At 43.2% G+C, this 26,014-nt stretch overlaps 1 protein-coding gene across 1 annotated transcript in view; it reads right to left on the reverse strand.

Annotated features, from left to right (window-relative positions):
• The window catches only part of LIMK2 (LIM domain kinase 2), a 1,082,830-nt gene that overhangs the window by 542,040 nt on the left and 514,776 nt on the right, over positions 1-26,014 (reverse strand). The window contains exon 4 of the mRNA XM_044068821.1: positions 3,824-3,933. Coding sequence (XP_043924756.1) covers positions 3,824-3,933 — 110 coding nt within the window. The remainder of the gene's footprint in view (positions 1-3,823; positions 3,934-26,014) is intronic.

Raw genomic sequence — 26,014 nt, forward strand, 5'->3', positions numbered from 1 at the left:
GGGATTGCTAGAATAGCTGCTGCCATCAATCCTAGAACTTTCTGCTGCTGATGCTCGGTTTTTTGATATTAGGGACATGATGTGTTGGCAAAGAATAGAGATTCTTTCTGGCGGAAGGCAGAGAGTGGTGGTTGACGTGTCTAGTTCTGTCCCTATAAAAACAATATGCTGCGATGGCAACAAGGCAGACTTTTCAAAGTTGACTGTAATGCCTAGCTGATTGCAGAGTGTCAGAGTAGCCTCTCTCGCTTGAAGAAGTTGATGCCTGGTGGTGGAGGTAGGGAGCCAATCGTCTAAATACGGAAACACCTGGAATCCTAGACGCCTCAGGTGAGCCGTGACTACTGCCATGTACTTGGTGAACACTCTGGGGGCTGTAGTGAGACCAAAGGGCAGAGCTCGGAATTGATAATGACTGGCTCCCAGCCGGGAATGCAGGTGATCTCTGAATGGTCTGGCCATCTTTATGTGGTAGTGTGCATCCTTGAGCTCGATCGAGCACATCTAATTGTCCTTCCCCAACAAGTGGAGTATGGACTGTAGCGTGACCATTCGGAACTTCTCTTTTCTCACAAATTGGTTGAGTCTGCTGAAATCCAAAATGGGTCTCCAGTCCCTGTTTTTTTTTGGAACCAAAAAGAACCTTGAGTAAGTTCCGAATCCTGTCTGGTCTGCTGGGACTGGCTGGATGACTCTTTTTCTAGCAATCGGCGTACCTCTATTGCTGCTTGTCCCAAGTGACTGGGTGGAACGTATGGGATTTTTTTGACGGGAAGAGGCTGGGTGGAGAATGGTATGAAATACCCTCTGGAAATGATACTTCATACCCAAGTGTCGTTTGTTAAATTTAGCCAGGCTTTGGAGTACAAAGATAAGCGACCCCCGACTGCCTCCAAGGTAGGACAGCCAGGCCTCCCTTCAGGAGTGCTGGTAGGATTGACCAGAGAAGTGATCTCTGTCGCCCTGGTGTTGCAGACCCCCTCTGCCATGAGGGCAGCATCTTCCATTGAAACCCCCTCCTCTGCCTCTGTAGGGGGGCTCTCCACGTGTGTCTTGAAAGGCTCCTTGGGCTTTCCAGAACCACATCTTTCCTCACCTCTGACCTTTGGGAAAGGGTCGAGTGGGGGTGGAAAAACAGACTCCAACGGCAGACAGAGTCTTTCCTTCTTGCTCACACCTGGTCAAAGTCTCCTTCACCTTTGGCCCAAAGATGAGCCGTCAAATGGTGTATTAGTAAAAGAAGACTTGAAAGGTTCCGCAAAGGAATAGAGTCGCATCCAGGCATGCCTACGGAGGCATGCCTATGGAGAGCGATTCCTGTACCCGTGGCTCTACTCGAACCATCAGCTGCATATGATATGAGACGCATGGACGAGTTGACTATCGAATTGAGGGTAGAGAGATGAGTGGCAATCTTATCGGATACACTCAAAGCTACAGCACCCTGAACAGCATCTCCCAACTCCTTAAGGAGATCTCTCTGCAGTCTGGTAAAATGTGTCAAGTAGTTCAGCGATCTGAGTGAGAAAGTCGCTGAACATGCGTTTCCCATATCTATCCATGATACCAGATTCTCTATTAGGAGGATGGATAGATGAGGAAGTCTTAGACATTTCCTTTTTGGTGGCTGCCGCCAACACCATGGTATCAACAGGGACTCCCTTGGTCAAAAAGGACTTATCCACAGGGGCTGAAATAAACTTATTAGGCCTCCGAGGAACAGGTTCTATAGATTCTGGAGACTCCCATGCCCTATGAGAGACCAGATCCATAAGCTCATCGTAGGGCGGAGATACCCAAGAGGTGGAAGGTTGAGACCCAGATGCCTTCAGGTGAACCAACTCGTCCTCAGTAGGGCTCTTGGACTGCCAATCACCCCTCTGCCGAAGGATTTCAAGAATCTCTGCAAAGGAGATGTCCTCAGAGGGGGATCTGGGGGACCCTTCTGATTCATCCAGGTTGGTGTCCGATGTGATAGACTCCTGGGGGGAGTCCAAATGCCTCCTCTTGTATAATCTCTTCCTGGGAACCTCTTCAGGAGGAACTTCTGGAGAGGTCTCAGAAGAGCAGGGAGCACCCTGTCGGGCTACCTGAGGCTCTGGGTCTCTATGCTTGGGAGGACCGGAGGAAACAGAAACAGACACAGGCACTTTAGGGGAAAAAGAGGCCAGACCTTGAGATGAGGAAGTCTTGGGAGACAACACTCGCCTCATGGCATCGAATGCACCTCGGCTCCGATGAGAAGGAGTCGATGGCTCCGATGGAGCTGCGATCTCCACCCGCACCGAGCCCGAGGTAGGAGCTGAGCTCACACAAGCCGAGGCCCCGAGAAGAAGAGTTGGCACTGACAAGTTGGTGCGGCTATCCTCCTCGGACCGACCGGAGAGTGTCGGCTCCTAGAGTCCCCGGTCGGCACCGAGAACGTCCGAGCAGATGGAGCCGACGACACTGGAGCTGGTGTCGGCTCTAAGGGATCCACAATCATTAGGTCGGCCTCCTCCGGCTCCAAAGGTTCGATATGGCTCGGAGGAGGAGCAGACAATTCAAAGGTAGTGGTCTTCGGCTCTGATGGTTGTGTCTGAGCCGACAGCAATTTAACTAGGCCTGGCGCCTTTAAGAGTTTCTGAACCATCCAGTCCATATCCAGATCAGATAGGCTGACAGAGGACCTGGAAGAGTGGACAGATGGAGCCGACTGGAACAATATGGAAGGAGCTTTTTCGGCAAATGGTTCCAAAGCAGTGTCCCGGTTCTGAAAAGAGCACACTGTCGGCTCCAAAGGCAGCGGAGCCGAAGTCACGACACTCTCTGATCTCTTTCCTTTCTTGGATCTAGAATCAGTGGAAGACTTGGAAGATTTAGATGATTTACTGGCTCCATCCTGGTCAGACAATGCCTCAGAAAAGGGGTGTTTAATGATACCCCTATCAATCAATTTCCTCTTCCTTTCAGCTAACATTCTTGTGGAAAAGGAATGACACATGCTGCAAGATTCTTGCAGCTGTACCTCACCCAAGCAGTAAACACACTGCACATGGGCATCTGTGACTGCCATTTTCTGTCCACAGTTTGGGCACTTTTTAAACCCAGACTTTGGATGCTTGTCCTTATCTTCAGACATTACACAACTCAAGCACACCGATTAACTAAGAGCTGTTTTAAACTAAATAACTCACACAAACATACACACAGCTCAAAAGGGGCATTAACAACTAAATAACTACAAACAGTAATAAGAGATCCAAAACAATAGTCCCAAAGGGGATCACTAACTAAACACTAATCCTAAGGCCAAAAGGCCGAAGGCAAGATAGAAATACTGAGGAAAGGGGTAAAAACACAGAAAAGCCTACTATTTACTATCTAGTATATCTGCTACTAAGAATAGAACAAGAGTATATAAAAAAGAAAAAATATAACTTGCTGAAAGTTGAAAAACTCCCAAGCTGGAAACCAAGAAATCTGTGCCGCGGCAAACTAGATCTGAGGTAATTCCAGCACTGCATTATGGGATAAGGGATGGGGTCTCGAGCTACTGGAGAACTTTGAGCTTGCTAGTCGGCCATGTCGGAGCCGAGGATCGGCTCCGAACCCATCAGTGATGAATGAACGGCGAGATTGAACAACTTCACATCTTTTTTTTTTTGCTTACAATAGGAAAAACACTGGCAAAACATTGCTATAGTACATTATTTTTGTTCTTTATGCTTGCAGCAGTAGACAGTTCAGCAGACGAACAGCATTACAACTTTCAGCCGTTACTCACTGCAGGGCCAGAGCCTGCACAAACAGCAGAGAAGACAAGAAACAGGGATGCACTTACCAGTAAAGTTTGGAGCGTTGTACCAGTGCATATGGCTGTCCGTCTTCAATTATCACGCCGCAGCTAATGCACACAAAGCATTCTGGGTGATATTTGTACTCCCCTGCCACCTAGGAGATGAAACATACAATGACAAATGTAAATGTGATAACTAATCATAATACACAATGACAAATTCTACAACAGAACCTCACAGACAGCTAAATAACCTGATCACAATATGCAGCAGTACTTCGTGGGTTCAAGATGTTTTAGGTCAGCAGCTGTGGTACATCTGAAATTCTGGACAGCCTACACAGCAGTGCTTGACTGGGTTAGGCTGCTTTGGGTCCAAAGCTGTGCAATCCAATGAAAGCTACAGTGAGAGCTTGTTCAGTGCATCCTGCTTTTTTAGCTGACATCTCTGCAGGTACGAACCCTGAAATTGACGGCAGTACACAGCAGCTGTCAGGGTACCCCCAAAATTTAGTATGTCATGCTGTTTTAGGCTGACAACAGTAGTGTGCAAGAACTCCCAAAATGACTGAAGTATATGGCAGTGGTCAGTGTGGAATGCTGCTCTGAGACAATTGCTGAACTGTGCATATACTCTTATGCTGAGTGCACTGGGAAATCCTGAATTATTTCTGTAGCTGTGTTCTATAGGAACAGGTGGCCTTGGGTTGACAGCAGCCACATGTCTGAAATTCTAAACTGTGTGTGTAACAGTGGCCTGTAAAGTAAGTGCTGATATTTGCAGCAAGTATGACATTCTTTTTCAAATGGGCAGCCATGGTCCACGGCCTTGGAGAGAGAGGTCCTGCAGTGATTTCTGGAGTATGTTACTGAGCATTAGGTCTCCCACCAAATTTCAGATGTACAATTCACAGCACTGCTGAGGGAACAACAAACAAGGAAGCCTGAAGTTGATGTTACCAGTGACCACCTGCTCCGCTGATGTTACTAATGACCACCTGCCTGGGGACAGATTGGGAAAAAATGCACCACTTCAAAGCAACAGTGATACTTCCATAATCTAGATTAACTGTTGAGATGACTATGAAGAAAGGGACAACAAAAACATAGCATGGTTGCAAAGTGACAGTTCAACAGTGGGATGTGAAGATGCAGTGTTCACACAGCCTTCTGGGACATTTAAAAGGATGAAGTCAAAACTGCACATAATGGGGAGTATGGAGGGAACCAGGAAAACAGAAGTCAGGTGAGGAAGCAATAGTCTGTGGAGACAGCTGCTAGAGAAAGGGAAATTGTGCAGACGGATAACCAGAAGGTTTAAAGAGAAAATGGATGTGTGTGGAGGTAAGGGAAAGTGATACAGGTGAAGGTATGAATGGAAAATTTAGGAGAAATGTGCAGATAAAATGCACTTGTTACAGTGCATTCCCAGGCTAGGGAAGCTACAGGTATATAAGCAGGAAACTGTATGGGGAACAAGAAGGAGACAAAGCGTACTAGAGAGGGGAAATTTGTTAAAGCACAACTGGGTTGAACACTGGATGAAGACGGTCTGGCCAAGTTGAAGGGTTTGACATCTATACCACAAACAAGGAAATCAAGGATAAAGGAATCTCACCCCAAGTACAGACGGATAAGGTTCTGACTGAAGTCCAGGCAACCCAAGACTGGCTAGCAATATGAGTAATGCCAGAGCTGGTGATGGAGGGTGTCAGTTAGTGGCCAACACTGGGTCACCCAACCAGGGGAGGGGTGGTAGCGGTCCAGTCCACTGCAGTGTCAGCAACTTATGATGAAAGTGGGATATCATACAGTATAGGAACCATAGATATGTACTTGGTAAAAAAATCTGCATTCCCATAGCAGCTTTCATTGCATGTGTGGGGAAGCACACACATACCACTGAAAGCACAGCAGGCCCTCACTTCAAAAAGAAAGCAGGTCAGTTGCCAATGGAAGTATTAGGTTAATAAAAAAAATGCCCTGATGGCCACTTGGATGAGAAATTCCAGGTGATCACCACTCATCGGACTTAGAGGAAAAAATGGTCACTAGCATAGCTGGAATGGGTAGATGGTAGGCCTGAGAGCAATAAAGGTGTGTAGACCATACAGGAAAAAAAACAGGTGTAAGGGGGAGAAAAAGAATCTGAGACATGGAATTAAAGGAGAAAGAGGGTAAAGAAATGTTAATCTGGGGAAACCATATCATGGCTGTAGGACCAGACAGGAAAAGATGCACTAAGGTATGGGTAGAAATGGTACCAGGTGTGATACAGGAAACTCGAAGGGACCTGCCTCTGTGGCACAGGTAGGTGAAACCCTGACTATAGCCTAAACAACCAGAGTTTGATTAGCAGTTCAGATGCTAAACCAGCAGGGCCAGGGTGGATGAAGTGGTGACCACTGTTAGCTTACCCATTCTGAGGGGAGGGAGCAGGCTCTTGCTTGGGGTGACACCTAAAGGAAGCACTAGGTGTTACACCAGCTAAGCACAGGCTTGCCAAGCAAACACCATCTTTGAAAACAGTGCAGTGGCTACGAGGGGGAGCTCCAAGGCAGAGGACTGGCCACTCTACTGAACCTAAAAGCTGTTCTTCTCTACTACCTGACACTAGTGGAAGGAATATGCTAATTAAATATCTTGGGCAGGAATGAATGGATCAACTAGCCCAAGGATGCCTGGCTCTTATCCCTGACAAAGCAAGACGGCCAAACTGGTAAAGGTGGTGCAGCCATCAAGCAGGTCTAGCAGAGGAGCAAAAATGAAAAAGAATGCAAAAGAAAAAGAAAGAGTGAGATGGACTACTGGATGGGGGAATAAACAGAGACAGAGGTGAGGCAAATGTAATAATTAACACAGGAATGGGAGGGAGGGAGACAGAAAGAGAGATGGACTGAGGTCACATGTAGTACTAAAGTGTTGGTGCAGACATAATAATTAATTTGTTCAGTTATGACGTAGGTTGGGAATTAACAGACATTACCAATACTAGGCAATGAAACTGGGTGCTCTGTGATGAAGGTTTAAGTGTCCTTCTGATCACATATGCTAACAAAACAGAGGGAAAGGATCCAGTGAATTACAGACCAGATCAAAGGATGGTGTGAGAACAATGGGGAGGAGGTAGGTGGAGGAAAAGGATACACCTGGGCCACTGACGAGCTGTGTGAAACCAGCATTTACGGAGGGAGAATGTATGAAACCAGTATTTATGGAGGGAGAATGTATGAAACCAGCATTTATGGAGGGAGAACGTATGAAACCAGCATTTATGGAGGGAGAACGTATGAAACCAGCATTTATGGAGGGAGAACGTATGAAACCAGCATTTATGGAAGGAGAACGTATGAAACCAGCATTTATGGAGGGAGAATGTATGAAAAGTACAGTCATGTACCTACCATAAATGTAGATGTTCGAGTGTATTCACTGTTGCAGTCATTACACTTGGGTTATCCTGCTGGCAGGCTACCCGCAGTCGGCCTGAATTCCAAAGTCTTCGTCCGGCGTCGGTTGCTGTCGCCTCTTCCTTGACGTCAGTGTGCCAGGGGTATAAAAGATGCAGCCAATGCCATTTTCTTCAGTTTTTCTTGCCCCAAATGTCAGGTGCCCCCAAAAGGAAAGCTACTGATTTTCCCCCTTTCATCACGAATAATTATGTTGTTTCCAATAAGCAACATGTTACTGCTTGTTGTTGCGATATGACAGTTGATTACTTTGATATATGTAACATTATTAAAACAAACTGGAAAATTACTGAAGGGAACACTGAGCAATTCCATTTGGTTAGTGATACCCCAGAGTCTGTTTATAGGAATAATTTTAATATTAACAGGATGTTGCAGAATGATACCACTAAAGTCCCGTGTCAGAAGACTACGTCTAACAAAATGAAGGGAATGTATAAATGTGGTTATTGTTCTGTTTGCAGGTTCATTTCGGAAGGGCTCCTTTTGTATTTAACTCATTAAGACATGACTATACCTATTACAGGAGTTTATGATTGTAACACCGAGGGGATAGTTTGCTCAGACTGTGATTGTTTCTATACAGGTATGACCGAGAGAAGTCTGCAAAAAAGAGTGAAAGAACATCTTTATGCTATAAAAAATAATGATACTAACAATGCTCCTTTTAAACACAAATTGAAATATGATTTTAAGAAATTTAGGTTTACTATACCTGAAGCCTCGACAATCTGCTGTGTATTTACAAAGGATATCAGAAAAGTACAGTTGTGTACACTCACCACAAATGTAGATGTTCAAGTGTATTCACTGTTGCAGCCATCACCTGTGGGTTATCCCTGCTGTGGTAGCCCTCGGCTGGCCCAAATACCAGAGTCAATGTTTTTCTGCGTCAGCTGCTGTCACTTGTAGAGTGATGTCAGGTTGTCAGTGCTATAAAGCAAATCAGCTGACGCCATTACATCAGTTTGTCTTGCCCTAACCAGTCAAAAGCCCAAGGAAATATGGCAAAGTGGTCCTGGTGGTTAAAAACCACCCTAAGAAGCTTATGTCTCCCTAAGGAAAGAGAATATAAGGGGGAAGGAGGGAGGGAAACCAGGACTGCAACAGTGAATACAGTCAAATATATACATTTATGGTAAGTGTACACAACTGTACTATGTTCTTCGTGTTTCACTCTTGCAGTCATCACCTGTGAGAGGATTCCCAAAGCTGAGGAGAGGGGTGGAAGGATTAGTTAGAGACCTAGGTATGGGTAAGCAAGCCCTGTGGAACTGCAGAGGCAAACCCTGCCCTAGCCTTAGAGAATAGAGGAAGGTGGTAATGCTTTGTAAAAGTATGGACAGAGGTCCAGGTAGCAGCTTCCAAGATCTCCCTAGTGAGAACTCCTCTGAGGAATACTGTGGAAGTGGAGGCTGCTCAAGTGGAATGGGTACGAACTGACTTAGGGGATGGTTTCCCCACATAATCTGTAGCAGAAATGGATACAGTGTGATATCCATTTGAAAATGGATTGCTTGGAAATGGGCTTCCCCTCTGCCTCTGGGGCAAAGCTGACAAGAAGTTGGTCCATTTTCCTAAAGGTTTTAGTACGGTCCAGGTAGTATCTGTGCTGTCTGTGCACATCTAGTGAGTGCAGAATTATTTCCCCCTTGTTTTGAGGGTTAGGGAAAAAGGTGGGCAGATGAATGGCCTGGTTGAGATTCACATTAGACACCATCTTGGACATAAAGGAGGGGTTAGTCCTAAGGGAGACCCTGTCTGCGTGGAAAAGGATGAAGGGCTCAATGGCCATAAGTGCCTGAAGTTCCGAAACCCTTCTGGCTGAGGTGATGGCTAGTAAAAAAGCAGTCTTCCAGGAGAGGTATTTCAGTTCTGCTGAAGCAGCAGGTTCGAAGGGTGGTAAGGTTAGTTTTTCCAAAACATAATTCAGGTCCCAGGCTGGCATGGGTGACCTTCTGGGAGGTCTGACATTAGAAGCCTCCCTGAGGAATTGTTTAATCAAAGAATGCGAGAACAGGGGCTAGTCTATATCAAAATGAGCTGAAATGGCTGAGGCATGGATTTTAACAGAAGAGAAGGAGAGGCCACTATTGAGCAACTCCACTAGATAGTCCAGGATAAGTGGGACAGAAGGTTGTGAGAAACTGGCCCCTCTGGACTGGCTCCAAAAGGGCCTTGGTAGAAGCCTGCATAGATATCGTATTGGGCATCAGGAGCTGTGAAAGCACCTCACTGAATTCCAGAGAAATGACAACCTGCTTAGCGGTAGAGTCGTCGGAAGGCTTAGCCTTGTGCAGTCTGCCTCAATCTTTATCCCTACATTTTTTCGGAATGTCTACGGATTGTTGGCTGATGGACACCATTTGTGAAGACAAAGGACGAAAATACCTGTTTACAATAAGAGCAAATACAAATTGTTCTCGCGTTAAAGCGGGCACAGAACCAGCAATGGGAGAGGTTGTGGTCTGGGCCGAAACAAGTGACGCAGTATGAATGAAAGTCTCGGTGTGGGATCTGCTTTCCACAGGCAAGACAATTGTTAACTTTTTCGGACATTGGTTAGTGCAAGAAAAAAGGATCCCCAACGGGGTAATTAGCTTTAGACATTTTCTGCTATAATCCGAGCTCTGGTAACAACCGACCAGCACACTTGTGAACTGCTTCTGCTACGGGCTCCACAGCAAGAAAGACTGATGTAATGGCGTCAGCTGCCTTGCTTTATAGCACTGATGACCTGAAGTCTACAAGTGACAGCAGCTGACGCAGAAAAAACATTGACTCTGGTATTTGGGACGGCCGAGGGCTACCACAGCAAGGATAATCCACAGGTGATGACTGCAACAGTAAAACACGAAGAAAGTACAGTTGTGTACACTTACCATAAATGTAGATGTTCTTGTGTATACACTGTTGCAGTCATCACTTTTGGGTTATCTGCTTGCAGTAGCCCTCAGTCGGCCTGATTAACAAAGTCTTGGGTCCTGCGTCAGTTGCTGTCCCTTCTTCCATGACGTCAGGTCATCAGGGGTATAAAACATGCAGCCAATGCCATTACATCAGTTTTTCTTGCCCCAGATGTCAGGTGCCCCCTTAATGGGAAGCAATTAAATCTATAAATATACAAGGTAATACCTCCAACAAAAAAGCAAATACACCAAAAAGCTTTTGAAGATAGCAAAGGAAAGTAGAGGTATATCCAAAAAAAGAAGGGTCTGGAGGGAAGGTAACAAGGACTGCAACAGTGAATAAACTTGAACATTACATTCATGGTAAGTGTACACAACTGTACTATGTTCGTCATGTTTCACTGTTGCAGTCATCACTTTTGGGTAGATTCCTAAAGCTAAGGATGGGAGGCAGAATTTAAATAGAATTAGGACCAGCTAAAAGGCCCTGCAAGACTGCAGTGGCACAGGCAGCTCTAGATTTAGAGAAAATTGGCAGATGGTAATGCTTGGTGAAAGTATGTACAGAACTCCAGGAAGCAGCTTCTAGGATGTCCCTGGTAGGGATGCCTCTGAGAAAGGCTGCAGAGGTAGATGCAGCCCTGGTAGAGTGGGGTCTGATCCCCTGTGGGATAGGTTTTCCATGGTGTTTGTAGCAGAAATGAATGCAATGGCCGATCCATTTGGAAATGGTTTGCTTTGAAATAGCCTTCCCCTCTGCCCCTGCAGCAAATGCCAGTTGATCAGATTTCCTTTGAGGTTTAGTTCTGTCCAAGTATGATCTAAGTTGTCTGTGCACGTCTAAGGAGTGCAGAATCCATTCCCCTTTGTTCTGTGGATTAGGAAAGAAGGTTGGCAAATGTATGGACTGATTAAGGGCCACACTGGATACCACCTTGGGCATGAAGGAGGGATTGGTCCTGAGGGACACCCTGTCCGCATGAAAGATGATGAAAGGCTCCACTGCCATGACAGCCTGTAATTCAGATACCCTTCTTGCTGAAGTAATTACTAAAAGGAAAGCTGTTTTCCAAGAAAGGAATTTTAAGTCCGCAGTGGCAGCTGGCTCGAAAGGAGGAAGAGTGAGCTTTTCCAATACCAAGTTGAGGTCCCAGGCTGGAGGTGGAGCTCTCCTGGGTGGTCGTAGATTTTTGGCCCCTCTGAGGAACTGCTTAAGAAGTGGATGAGAGAAGAGGGGTGGTTCTGTGTTATAATGAGCTGAGATTGCTGACGCGTGAATTTTGATGGAGGAGAAAGCCAGGCCCTTATGAAGCATCTCAGTTACGTATTGTAAAATCTGTGGTAAATTGGGCACTGTTGTGCTCATCCCTTGAGATTGGTTCCAGGCACAGAATCTTTTCCATTTTTCAGCGTAAGACTTTCTGGTACTAGGCCTCCTTGCCTCTAAAATTATATCAATCATAGCTTTACTGAGGGATGGTAAAGGAGAAATTATGTAATTAGCCAGGCTGCTAGATTCAGTGTTTGAAGTTGAGGGTGCAGAATTTGGTTCTCCTGCTGAGACAATAGAGTAGGAGTCTGAGGCAGGTGCCATGGGGCCCACAGTGACAATGCGCAAGAGGGGGTACCAGTGTTGGCGTGGCCAGTCTGGTGCAATCAAAATAGTCCTTAGTTTGTCTTTAGTAGTACTTTGGAGAGCAGAGGCAGAGGAGGAAAGGCATAAACTGTTTTTTCCAGCTGAAGGACAGAGCATCCACTTTCCAAGCTTGTTTGTGTTGAGTCCTAAAATGTGTCCAACTGATAGTTTTGGGGGGAGGCAAACAGGTCTATATCTGGGCTCCCCCATTTGCTTGTCAACATGTTGAAAATCCTTGGTTTCAGTTTCCACTTGTGTGGGTCCATGAGGTTTCTGCTTAGTTTGTCTGCCAGTGTATTTAGTTTTCCTGGCAGGAATTGAGCTTGTAAATGTACTTGATAGCTCAGGGCTGTGTTCCACAATGCCATGGCTAGTCTGCAGAGTGGGTAAGAATGTGCACCCCCCTGCTTGTTTATGTACCACATACAGTGGTGTTGTCCGTCTTTATCATTAACTGTCCTGGAAGAATGTGGTCCTTGAAGGCTGTGAGAGCATTCTGCACAGCTAACATTTCTTTTTGATTGATATGCAGGTGCATTTGACTTGGGTTCCATTTGCCCTGAATGCACTTCCCTGCCAGGTGGGCCCCACCATACATAGTCTGATGCGTCTGTTGTTAAGGTTTAGGCAGCAGGGGGTAGTGTGAATGGCAGTCCCCTGTTTTGGTGGCAGGCCTCTGCCCACCAAAGGAACTCTAGGCATAGGCAAGATATGATAGGAATCATTGCTTCTAGATCCTGTGAATGTTGACACCATAGGCTTTTGAGATACCATTGCAGTTTCCTCATATGCAGCCTTGCATATGGAATTAGAAGAATGCAGGAAGCCACGAACCCCAAGGCTTGCAGTATTTGCCTTGCAGATAACTGGGTTTGTGTGGCCACTTGTTTGAAGTAGGTTGTCAAATGAATCCGTTTCTCTGGCATGAAGAAAGCCATCTGGAAAGTTGTATTCAAGCTTGCTCCCAGGAATATAACTTGTTGACAGGGTACCAGGTGTGATTTCTTTTCAATTATGGTGTACCCCAGGGCAAGTCAGTACCCACTGAACAAAGGCCAGATGATTCAAAAGTATGTCCTGGCTTTCTGCCTGAATTAGACAATCATCCAGATATGGGTATATTTGAATATTTCTTTGCCTGCAGAATGCAATGACTGGAGCTAGGCACTTTGTGAATACCCCGGGCTCAGTAGATAAGCCAAAGGGAAGTGCAGAGAACTGATAGTGCATGTAGCCTGCCTTGAAGCATACATATTTTCTGCAAGACTCCCTGATTGGGATGTGCAGGTATGCTTCTTTTAAGTCTAGTGTTGCCAACCATGCATCTTTACCTAGCATAGGAAGCAGCTGGTGAAGAGTCAGCATTTTGAATTTTGCAATCGCCAGAAAGGTATTTAGAGTAGAAAGGTCCAGGATAGGACGCCATGTACTGCCTTTTCTGGGTACCAGGAAAAGTTTTGAATATAACCTTTGTCCTTTTCCTCTTCTGGTACCAACAGAATAGCCCCCATGCTTAAGAGAGAGAGTACTTGATTTTGGGCCTCTGAACACTGATTTGGGGTTAGATCTGGCCACCCGCTTGGTGTTGGTAAGGTGTGGAAGTGAAATCTGTATCCTTGGGACACTATTTAAAACCATTTGTCCTGGGTAATGAGTTCCCAGTTTTTGGCCTGCAGACCAATCTTTCCGCCTAAAGGAGCAGTCAGTTGGGAAGTGCTTGGAAGTTTTAGAAGCAAGTCATTGAGACTGTTTTCCATAGGGGGAGTCTTACTACTCCCTGATTTGGGTGTGGAAACCCCCCACTGCTTAGTCTTGTGTCTCCCCTGGGACGGAAACCTAGGGTTTCTGCTATGTCTGTGTTTGGCTTGAGAAGACCTTGAAGAGGCTGGAAAGGACCAATTCTTAGAGGGCCAGTGCCTACTAAATCTAGGAGGCTGAACCTGTAAGAAATTTTTAACAGTTTGCATAAATTTAGCTTTATCTTCCATCTTTTTAAGAACTTCCTCAGCCTTGTTGCCAAACAGGTGGTCCTGATTTAAGGGAGCATCCAACAATTTAGCTTCAACATGATCAGGTAAAGATTGCTCTTTAAGCCAAGCATGCCTTCTGAGCACAGAACCAGTAACAGCAGCCCTACAAGAGGCCTCTAAAGAATCAAATCCACATTGCAAAGTATGTTTTCCAACCTGTTCAGCAGAATGCGTTAAATCCTGTAATTCTTTATTTTCCACACAGCCAGGAATCAACATAATTTTCTGTTTAAGCAATCCAATAACATGTTTTTGATACTTTAACATATGAAACTGACAGTTTAAAGCCGTAATGGCAAAGGTTGCAGAAGTGTAAACCTTCTTACCCCATCTATCCAGCGCCCTGGAGTCTCTATCAGAAGGGGTAGGATTTTTAGCAGCAGAAGCCTTAATGCCCTTCGTCCCTGTGAAATAGTCTCTGGATCCGCAACAGGATTTTTAAAAAGGAACTTGTGTGAATCAGGAACCCTGTAATATCTGTCAGGTTTTCTGGGAGCAGGAGACAAGGAAACAGGGGCCAAACTAGATTCCGAAAAAGCATCATCAACAATGTCTAGTACTGGAGGAATAGCTAAAGGCCTATGCTGAGGCAGGAGTAAGAAATCTCTAAGCCTCTTTTTTGAATCAGAAAAATCCTGGCTTTCCCAGTGGAAATGCTCCCTTAGAGTATGTAAGGTTTCACCAAAAGAAAAATCCTCTGGAGAGGGAGCAGAGGGAATAGAGTTCCTCTGCATCAGAATCCTCATAAGTAGATATGGGCAAATCCAGATCATCAGAAGTATCAGAAAAATCAGAATCTTGGTCAGAAGATTCATAAACAACTTCAGTCCTAGGTCTCTTAGAAGGGGGAGGCTGGCTTTCCCGAATTAGATTATAAGATCTTTAGCCATTCTTATCATTTGTTTTTTAGGCATAGAGGCCTGAGCATGTGGCCTGGGTGTCATTTTTTTTAGGCATGGTTCGAGATTTAGGCCTAAAAGAAGGAGGAGGCGTCGGTTTAATATGCAAGTCCATAGGCCCGAATACACCCTTAAAAGCTGGTGCCTGCACAGTGGCTCCGGACCCATCCAAGGTAGAGACATCCGCAGGTTCCATAGTTGAAGCATCTCGTGGCATACCGGACTCAGAATGGGTCTCAGTAGAGGCCTGCGAATCAGAAACAGTGGGTATCAGAGGCTGCAAAAGCACATCACTGAGTACCGGTGAACTGGCGACTGCTTAAGAGAAGCTTCGTCGGCAATTTTGGACCTCAGCGGCCTGTCTCTGTCTTTATCCTTGCGTTTTTTCGGAATCCCAGTAGTCGGATGGCTAACCGATGACATTTCTGGATAATTAAACCAAGAACCAAAATATTTTGAGGCGAAAATATTCCGACGACGGATAGTGCGCTGATTAAATAAAGCACAAAACCGACAGCAAGGTATGTTGTGGTCAGGGCTTAGGCAAGGAATACAGTATGAATGAAAATCTTTATGAGGTATTTGCTTTCCAGAAGTAATGCAATTATTAACTTTTACTGACATCAGTAAGGAGCAAGAAAAAGTTTCCCCAACCGGGTACTTGGCTTTAGTTGAAGACTTCGGTTCTGAAACTCAAAAATGAAAATTTAAGGAGTCTGCCAACCGGCACTTGTGAATTGCGTCTGCATCGGGCACCGCACGGCAAGAAAGACTGGTGTAATGGCATTGGCTGCATGTTTTATATCCCCTGACAACCTGACGTCATGGAAGAAGGGACAGCAACCGACGCAGGACCCAAGACTTTGTTAATCAGGCCGACTGAGGGCTACTGCAAGCAGATAACCCAAAAGTGATGACTGCAACAGTGAAACATGAAGAACATCATCATAACCTGCTGGCCCATTCTACAGGGAGGAATGACTTACACTGAATACCTCTGTTTCTAGTTAAGACATTTTTGAGTAGGTTTGAGTGAACCTTTTCCTGCAGATAGAAACCTTCAAGGACCAGCAATCACAGGAATATCCAAGATGCAGGCACTTCTGGACAGTCCTTCAACAGGGTCAGCAAAAGCAAACCATGAAGGTAGGGCAATATAAAATCCGCCCCTTGCAAGTCCTCTACTACCACAGCCAACATGCTGGCAAACACTCAGCTAAGATGATGGTCCAAATGGCAACATTTTATACTGAAGGTGATGCCTACACAAAATGATCCAAAGGAACATCATGTGTGGACTCCAGTAAATGACGTGCCAGAAAGACACATCACATCCAAAGAAATTATCCAAGCACTTGGTAACAGCAAGAAACATGAACTCTTGCAGAGTTACCATCCAGAAACTGACATAATAGGGACTCTTGTTTTTGCTGTCATCCAAAATGGAAATCTGGTCGCTCGTTCTCTTCAGAATTAAGAAGAGATGGAACTAGTACACCTAGCCAAAATCTGAATGAAGGACAGCCTCTCTGGAACTCTAAAATAGGAAGCATAGATTTTAGTACTCTGGCCAAGTTCTAAATGAAGGACAGTCTCTCTCTCTCTCTGCCCTCTGAAAACAGGAGTATAAATTTTAGTAACACTGGCCAAGTTCTGAAGGAAGGAAAGCCTCTCTGGCCCTCTCAAAACAAGCGTACAGATTTTATCTCATTAGCTTTGCTAAGAATGCTTGGTGTCGAAGTTGAGTTCTTTCCGTGAGATGGACCTGACAACATTATGATATGGCCATCGGTGCTCAAACTGTGAACTTATCAATGATTGCTCATGATTCCTAAGCAAAGGCAAAATAAAGGTGTCCCACAGAAAGACCGAGACTGACGTAAGGATTTTGATTGCTGGGCCAGCACAGTCACCAACTAAACTGGGACAGCAAGAGCAAACACAGCTTGACAGCCCTTCTCATTCTACAAGAGAGCTTCTTGGATAACTGGGCTGGCATGGAAGAAGCCGGTGGACTTAGCAATCCTTCACAGTGAGCTAAAACTTAAAAGAGGACAGCTTAATCCACACCATCCTGTGTTAACACATATTTATATATACCAGAGCCAAATACCCCAGCTAACACATGCTGATATGCTGTATAGAAGTCATTGGTAGAAGCTACGACAAGTGTCTTAACTAGACCTGCCCTGTCCTCAGAATCAGGAAAGAATGTCAAAGTCCCCAATGTTTGACCACTATCAAGGAATGCAACTCTGACAGGTTAGTTAATAGAATTCAGTCCCAGTGAGGAAGAGAACACCTACTCATCCTTTCACATCTAAAGACTTGGGATCACTACAATGTACTAAAGATGGCAGAGTGGGGGCTAAGGTTTCAGATATCTACATTGAAGGCATACACTGTACATTAGAATACTTAATAAGGATTTCACCCCACTCTGCTGGCACTTTGTAGAAGGCATACATCTTCTTAAGAGAAAACACAGCACAACTGAGATGCTGCCAAGCTGTAGAAAACAGCATTCCAGAAAATATGCTCCATGGGTGGGACAGACAAGACTCCTCCTTCTATTTCTCAAACTACTCATTAAAAAGATTTTTTGGGAAAAGATAAAGGGACCAGAGTCCAGTCCATGAAGAAGTGGCCTGGGGATTTCACTAAAGAACAGGATCCTCTGGGGAAGCTACAGTGAGGGAAGGGTATCCATGCCTGCTTTGCAGGGCACAAGTGCAAAGTGAGAATTTCCCTCTAGAAAGAGTTTAAGAAAGGGTGGGACTGATACTTTCTCATGTCTGTGTGGGTGATAATGAAATGGACCCTGGCATCAGGGAAGGTTCCTTTTTTTTTAAACACTTTTATCAAATTATCACTTGTGACAGACAAACTTACATTTATATAAAGTAATAAAATAATCATACCATATTAAGAACTTCACATTTACAAACATTATAAAAAACATAACAATATATGTGATGTATAATCTACGCAGCATTATATAAATTATTCAATTCCTTCCTTCTCTTAAACCTCATTCCTCCTCAAAAAACATTTTTCTGCATGTATTGTTCCTACAATTTCCATTTTTTTCTATGTAATATACTCCTACCATTTTGTAAAAATCCCACCTCCTGTTCTTTTATCTCTCTTACACTATTCAGTAATTCACGTATGGTTGGTTTAGACTTTGATTTCCATTTTCTAGTAATTGCTTTTTTTGGCAGCCACCAGAATTAAACTTAACAAGGCCTTACTTTGTCTAGGCAATTCAGATCTTGTATCCCTGCTCAAAAAAAATAATTCCCTTTGTTATATTCATTGGCTCATCCAGTACTCCTGACAGAGTACTCTGTAGGGAATTTTTTAAATCTTCCAACTCACTACACCCTCAAAACATATGCTCTCAGTTACTTCTTTCTTCCTTCCCCATCACAACTCCAACATTTGCAACCTACCTGAGAAAAAAATTCTTTGCAGTCTGCTTGGGATAGAAAAGTATCTATGCAAACAGCTTCAGACAAAAATGTTAAAACTTCCAGACTTTGATGCAAACTTGGGAGCCATATATTTGATCTCCTGTTGTTTCTTTGTGAATTGCACATGTAATCTCTTTCCCCAATCTTTTCTGACCTCTTCTGATTGATTCCTAGAGTTACTGTGCAATATTTTATATGCCTTACTATTATTCCCTTTTTTAACAGCAGCTTCTGTTCTTGATGCAATGAAAAACTCTGCCAGACCAGGTCTTTCACTTAGGCTTGCCCTACCCCCGTCCCCTTGTCTATACTCTAATATCAGTACTTGACAGGCAAGGAAATCACTAGCCTGCAATCCAAATGTCTTCATGGTCTCTTCCCATTCTATTACATTTCTTTCTTTAATTATTTACTCCCAATAGATACTGCGGTGGTGGTGCTGCGGTAGCGTTGTCGCCTCACAGTTAGACATTGCCCGTTCGATTCTCAGTTAAGAGCGTCTTCTGTGTGGCGACATGCGTGAATGGGCGTTCCTTCGTTGAAGGTTGTGCGTTAGGCCCGGCAAGCCAGCATGTAAAAATCTACTGCCAATCATTAGCCGACCGGAGTTCCGCTGTGGCGACCCCTAACCGGGAAAACCCGAAAGACACAACAACCTTCGTTCCTTTGCCATCTAATAAATTCCAGCCCCCTCTTGTCTATTCTCTGTACCCCTAATAGAAGTCATCCCTATCTGCAGGTTCTCCTTTCTCCATTCCCATGCTAGCTTAATTCTTAGCATACTTTCTGCTACTTTATGAATATAATATTCTGTATGAATGTTATTTTCCTTAAGGATTTGCATCCAAAATGTAATTCTTAACGTTATTTCTTGAATTGCTCTCTTGCTTCATCATCACCCCTTTCCACTTTGAACTGTATATTTCTGCTTGTGTTATGAGCCTGTGTAGCTGGAAAATATTCCTTCAAATCAGATAATTCTAAACCCCCTTATTCTACTGAGAGGATCAACTTATCCCACTTCACCCTTACCCATCTCCCCTACCAAACAATATCTTTCAACTTTATTAATTGCTATCCACAACTTCTTCTCTGGCTGGTAAAAATAAGCCTGACTTGGGTATAAAATTAAAGGGACTAAAATAATTTTTACTGCTTGTAACTTACTGTCCATATCCACTGATAGAAGCTTCCACTTTCTCAGTTTTTGTATTATACTTTGTATAGTCTCTTCCCACATATCCTTAGATGCCATAACCAAATCCTTTTTAATCCATACTCCTAAATACTTCATTTTATCATGTCCCCATAAATATGGGTATTGCTGGACCAATTCATGTGTGGTACATAATTTATAGCTATACATTTTGTGTTATCTTCAATAATTTCATATTGCAAAAAAATGCAGAAAGGTCTCAGAATATTCCACAACACTGAGCTGTCCTCTTCTGGTTCCATCCGGTACAAAATAATATCATCTGCAAATCAAGTCAACTTTTTCTGAATGCCGTACCAATTATATTCTTGAATTTCTGTGACCCTTAATGCAAACGCTTCCATTGCCCTACTTATAAATCCTAGCTTATTCTGTTGAATGTTTTCTCTGCATCAAGACCCAGCACCAAAATAGCGATATTTTCTTAAATTATGCTTCCCTCTGGATCATCATTGTTCTATTAACATTGTCAAATGTTTGCCTCCCCTTCACAAAACCACACTGGTCCATATATATCAATTTTGGCATAAGCTTTGTCATTCTTTTAGCCATTATAGACATAAACACTTTATAATTATGGTTTAGAACAGAAATGGGCCTATATGAAGGTGGATCAGATGGGTCTTTACAGTTTTTGGGTATTACATCTGTCACAGTTTTTTTTACTGGACAATGGTGCTCCCCCTCCTTTTAAAATACTGTTAAACAAAATCTTCCAAATCTTTATCACTTTCTTCTCTCCTAACTTCCAAACTTAGGCAGGAATACCATCTGCTCCTGTACAGTTTCTGTAGATTGGTTACACAGTACCATTTTTATCTCCTCTCCTCCTATCTTAACTGTTAGTTGTTGAGCCTCATCTACCTCTAAAATTAGCATATTTAAAGTCTTCCATAAACATTCCCATTTATGCTTTGCCTTGAATTGCCCATTTCTCTGCTTTATATAAATTTTCATAACATTTCCGAAACATCTCTAATCTCTCTGCAGCATCTCTGATTATTTTTCTTGTTATACACTCCCTAAGTCTGGTGACAACCCTTTTAACTTTCTGTTGTCTAAGTCACTGTGCCAAAAGTTTTTGTGCTCGGGAGTTATTATCAAATAAAAAGATTGCTTACAGCAGTCTTTCTAAACTCATGCAAATTATCCAGGTACTCCCTTATATTCTCTTTAGCACCTGCTACTGCACCTCGACTTGTTCTGTGGGGTTCCCCTTATGGGGTTCCCCTTATTTATGTAATATTATAACTCATGTACGCCCCTCTAAATAATTCTTATTACTTCTTAATCAGATCTCTTTTTCTTTATCTACCCTATTTTAAATTCCACTTTCATTTTATCCCACTCACAAGCTATAACCGCTGGAGTACCTTCTATCTCCCCTAATAGTTCTTGAATAATTTCCGCTATCCATTTCTTAAATTCCTTTATTTAAACTGGTAAGAGGTGAAGAGCTGGTGTCACATTCTTTCTTCATTACCCTACATTTTTATCTTGGCTTTTATTGGTGCATGATCTGAAACAGTGATTGGATGTCTGTCAATGCTTTCAATTAAAATCACATGTGAAATATAATTTCTGTCTTGTCTCACTCACTCACTTACTCTATTAACCTCATCAATGAAGGCCTAGGGAAAATGGTAGACAATAATTTACACTTTGGTTAGTTGTGACTCAATCAAGGTTAGAAAAAAATTCAGTATCCCATCTAATTCTAATGAGTAAACAGTACATTAAGTTGTACCATACTGCTTTTTGCAGACTTTTAACAAGTCATGTGAAAGAGCTTACAGTTATGATTCCTTACTAATAAATGCATACAGTTAGAAAACCTACGAAGCACAGGACACGGAATCCACAAAAATGAAGTAGTGATAACCAGTAATGGTTAAAAAATTGATTTATTACACAAAAGAACAACTTGAAGTTGAGAGCTTTCACTCGGTCAATACCGAGCTTCTTCAGAACAAATACTACAACACAATCATGACACTCCTTAAATAGTGACTCGTAGTCACATGGCTCTTCCTTTCCCCAATCAAACATTGACAATTCTTAAAACATAATAATTAATAATAATGTAGCATCTATAAATAAATTGTTGTAAAGAACTACATCATAATATACTATAAAAAACGTGTGTGTCCTTATAAAACAATGTCATAAATAAGCCAAGCTGATAAAACAGTGCTTCCACTCAAACGATACAAAGAACATCACACCCTCTACCATATAATTGAAAACATTGTTTCTCCAACTGAATAATGTAATGTGAAATTGAAATAAACCCTATAAAAATTACATCAAACCTGACCAAATTTTGTCAATAAATCACAAAAACCAATGTACATGTTGTGTATAGATATAAATAATGAATAAATTATTGTAAATTCATAAACAGGCCGCTCTTAATTTCAGTACACTCCTGATACTGATGTTGTCATTCAACCCTGGGGCCCTCCGCGTCAAGCTTCAGTTGCCAAAGCAACTCACGATATTCCAATCTACATTCTCAGTTACCCCCTGAGGTCTGGGACCACTTGTTCCAAGACAATAAATTTTAAATCCATTTTGTTACAGACTTGAGAATGCTTAAAAAAAGCGTTAGTGTCTTTACTCTTGGAAACACCATACATATGCTCATAAACTCTTTTTCTGAGTTGCCTCTCTGTTTTGCCAATATAAAAACTGTTGCATGTTACACAAACTCCTAAATAAATCACTCCTTTTGTCCCACAGTTGAAATAATTAGTAGATTTAAATTTAAATTTTCTTGAAGAGATGTAAACCGTACCTTGGTTCATCATATAACTACATTGCTGGCATGCTCCACACTTGTATGTGCCAACTTTTAATTTATCTGTACTAAACTTTGTTAAGGAACCCCTTTCCAAGAGCTCTTTCAAATTGACATCTCTTTTCCTCACAAACTATGGGAAAACTGGGATATAACTTTTAATCTTATCATGTAAAGTTAAAATTGGCCAATGTTTTAAAATAACCTGTTCAACTTCATACGAAGTAGAAGAAAAGGTGTGTATAAAATTGTTTTTAAATTCGGCTGTTTCCATTGCCACATTATTATTAGTCGTTTTCCCAGTCCCTAACAGGGGAAAATATTTCAAATCTCTATTTTCTATAACTTCCACAATCATACTATCAATAAGTTTCCTAGGGTACCCCCTTCTCTTCGAACAATGCCCCAATAGTCTTAACCTCCTCTAAAAAGACCTCTTTAATACTAGTCATCCTCGAGGCCCTAATAATTTGACCCTTGACTATACCCTTCTTCTGATAAAAAGGGTGTCCACTTTCGAAATGTAAATAGGAATTTGAAAATGTACTTTTTCTAAAAAGTTTAGATTGAAAACAATGATTATTTTAATCTTTATATAATGTAACATCCAAATAATTAAGCTGATACTGATCAATATTATATGTAAAACCCAACAATTCAGTACTGTTGTTAATGTAAATCAAAAATTCTTCTAACTTTTCCCTTGAACCTTTCCATAGAAGACAAATATCGTCAAGGTATCTTGTGTAATACACTATAAATTCAGACCATTTGGTCTGTAACACATATTTCTGCTCCCAATAGTACAAAACACAATTAGCGTAAAGTGGGGCACAGGCAGCCCCCATTGTCACTCCTTTCTTTTGTTGATAAAATTAGCCGTTAAAATAAGTAAAATTATTATTCAAAATTATTTCCATAAATTCCAGGATTAAATTGATAGTATTACTGTCAAGACCAGATTCGGTCACTTAAACCAGCCCAGCCCGGTCGTATGTGGAATACTAGGAAACAGTTCTGTAATATCAATAGTAACCATCAAAGTGTCAATCCCAAATTTTTCTTGGTCAATACCTTTAAGAAAATCCCAAGAATCCTTATTAATGTGTGGAATAGAAGCTACAAACTTTTTAACAGTAAAATCCACATACTTCGCTAGTGGTTCCGTGACACTGCCTGCCCCTGATACTATAGGTCTAAATTTAATTGGATCAACACCTTTATGAGTCTTTAGAATTCCAAAAATCACAGGAATTTTGTTTTTTTCCACATGCAGGTAATTGTACAAACGTTCATCAATAGTGCCTTGCAACAAATGGTCATATAAATAGTAGCCTATCTTGGCATAAGCAGTGATGATCTCATTCTGAGATACTACCCCATATTGGTCCTAATCCTGTAACAAATTATACAAATGTGTATCATAATCCACTGTGTACATTAACACAAACCCACCGCCCTTATCTGGCTTCATAACTCTACATTTCTCTTGTTTTAAAAATTCTATCAAGTTCATTTCTTTTTCACTTAGATTGTCCGAGTACCCATAGTTGTTTATCTTTTCACATGTCCTTATATCTCTTTCAGCTAACTCTTCAAAAACTTTAACAGATGGGTGGGTGGGTTAAATACACTTTTCCTGTTCAATCCAGAACCAATATGTGACTGCCCTTTAAAGAAAATGTTTAAGTTGAGCTGTCTAATAAATAGTTTTAAATCTATCAAGGTGTTGGCAATTGTCCTGGGCCAGAGGGGGACAAATTTAAACCCTCTAGAAAAAAGATCAAAATATTCCTAATTGAGTGCAGAGATTTAGGGTGTAATCTCTGGCTTGGAGAAGTTGATGCCTGGTGGTGGCTGAGAGGAGCCAGTCGTCGAGATACGGAAACACCTGGAATCCTTGACGTCTCAGGTGAGCCGTGACCACTGCCATGCATTTGGTGAACACTCTGAGGGCTGTAGTGAGACCAAAGGGCAGGGCTCTGAATTGAAAATGACTGGACTCCAGCCGAAAGCGGAGAAACCTTCTGGAGCGTCTGTGGATTTTTATGTGATAGTACGCATCCTGAAGGTCTATTGAGCACATCCAGTTGTCTTTGCCTAAGAAGGGCAAAATCGAAGTGTGACCATTCGAAATCTTGTCTTTTTCACAGACTTGTTGAGTCTGCTGAGGTCCAATATTGGTCTCCAATCTCCCGTCTTTTTGGGAACCAAAAAGAACCTTGAGTAGATTCCGGGCTCTGAATGGTCTGTTGGAACTGGCTGAATGGCCCTTTTTTGTAGAAGCTTTGATACTTCTAATTTTGCGATTTCCCTTAGACTGGGTGGAACATCTGGAAGGGAATTTTTGTGAGGGAAGGGACTTTCCTCGAAAGGAATCTTGTAACCCTCGGATATGATCGACTGTACCCATTTGTCTTGCGAAAGGGAAAGCCAGGCTTCTGGGTACAGCGATAATCTTCCCCCGACTGCCTCCAAGGATGGACAATCGGGCAACACCTCAGGGATGCTGGAAGGGCTTGTCAGAGAGAGGCTCTCTGCTGCCCTGGTTCTGCGGACCCCCTCTGCCCCTAGGACGGCGTCTATTATTATTACCCCCTCTGCCTCTAGGGGTAAACTGACCACATGTGTCTGGCGTGACTCCCTGAGATTTTCGGAACCACATCTTTCCCCCCTTCTGTCCTTTAGGGTAAGGTCTAGAAGGGGTGGAAAAACGGACTCCTACGGCAGAAAGAGTCTTGCCGTCTTGCTCACACCTGGTCAAAGTATCCTTCACCTGAGGACCAAACAATGTTGACCCTTCGAAGGGAGAGTTTGTGAAGGACGCCTTAAAGGGATCTGCAAAATTACAGAGCCGCATCCAGGACTGACGTCTAAGAGCCACTCCTGTCCCCACAGCTCTACTCGCTCCATCTGCTGCATAAGAAATTAGCCGCATGGAGGAGTTGGTAATGGAGATAAGGATTCCTAGCTGAGAAGCAATCTTATCCTGAGCCCCTGCAGCTGAAGGATCCTGTACTACTTCACCTAATTCTTTAAGGATGTCCCTTTGAAGTCTGATGAAGTGACATAAATAATTCAGCGAACGCATGGCAAAGGTCGCTGAGGAAAACATCCGCTTACCATACCTGTCCATGGTCCTAGAATCCTTGTTAGGAGGATGGACTGGTATGGAAGGATCTGCAAGTTCCTTCTTGGGGGCGGCCGCCACCACCATGGCATCAACGGGAACACCTTTTGTAAGAAATTGTTTCTCGGAAGGGGCTGTAATAAATTTAGAAGGCCTCCTGGGAACTGGTTCCATGGAATCAGGAGATGCCCACGCCTTCCGAGCTATCACCTCCATGAGGGGGTCGAAAGGCGGAGACACCCAGGAGGTGGAGGGTCGAGATCCAAACGCCTCTAGGTATACCGACTCATCCTTGGAGGGATTAATGGAGGGCCAGTTTCCCCTCTGTTTTAGGAGTTCTAGGATGTCTGAAAAAGAGACATCCTCAGAGGGGGATCTTGGGGACCCCTCCAACTCATCTAAGTCGGAATCTGAAGTTGTAGACTCAGGGGAGTCTAGGTGCTTCCTCTTACAGGTCCTCTTACGCGGAGGATCTCCTGATGGATCAGGAGAATCCTCGGAAGAGGGGGTTCTTCCCAGTGGGGAAACCTGAGGTGGTGGATCTCTCGGTCTGGGAGCAAGAGAGTGGGAAGAGACATCTACAGGCACCATAGAGGGAGGAGCTAAGGGGATAGACTGCTGACTGAGCCCGGGGGCCAGCACACTCCTCATCACCTCGAAGGCTCCACTC

Source organism: Protopterus annectens, chromosome 4.part0 (genome assembly GCF_019279795.1).
Source record: "Protopterus annectens isolate FY-2018-M chromosome 4.part0, PAN1.0, whole genome shotgun sequence".
Classification (NCBI taxonomy): Eukaryota; Metazoa; Chordata; order Ceratodontiformes; family Protopteridae; genus Protopterus; species Protopterus annectens.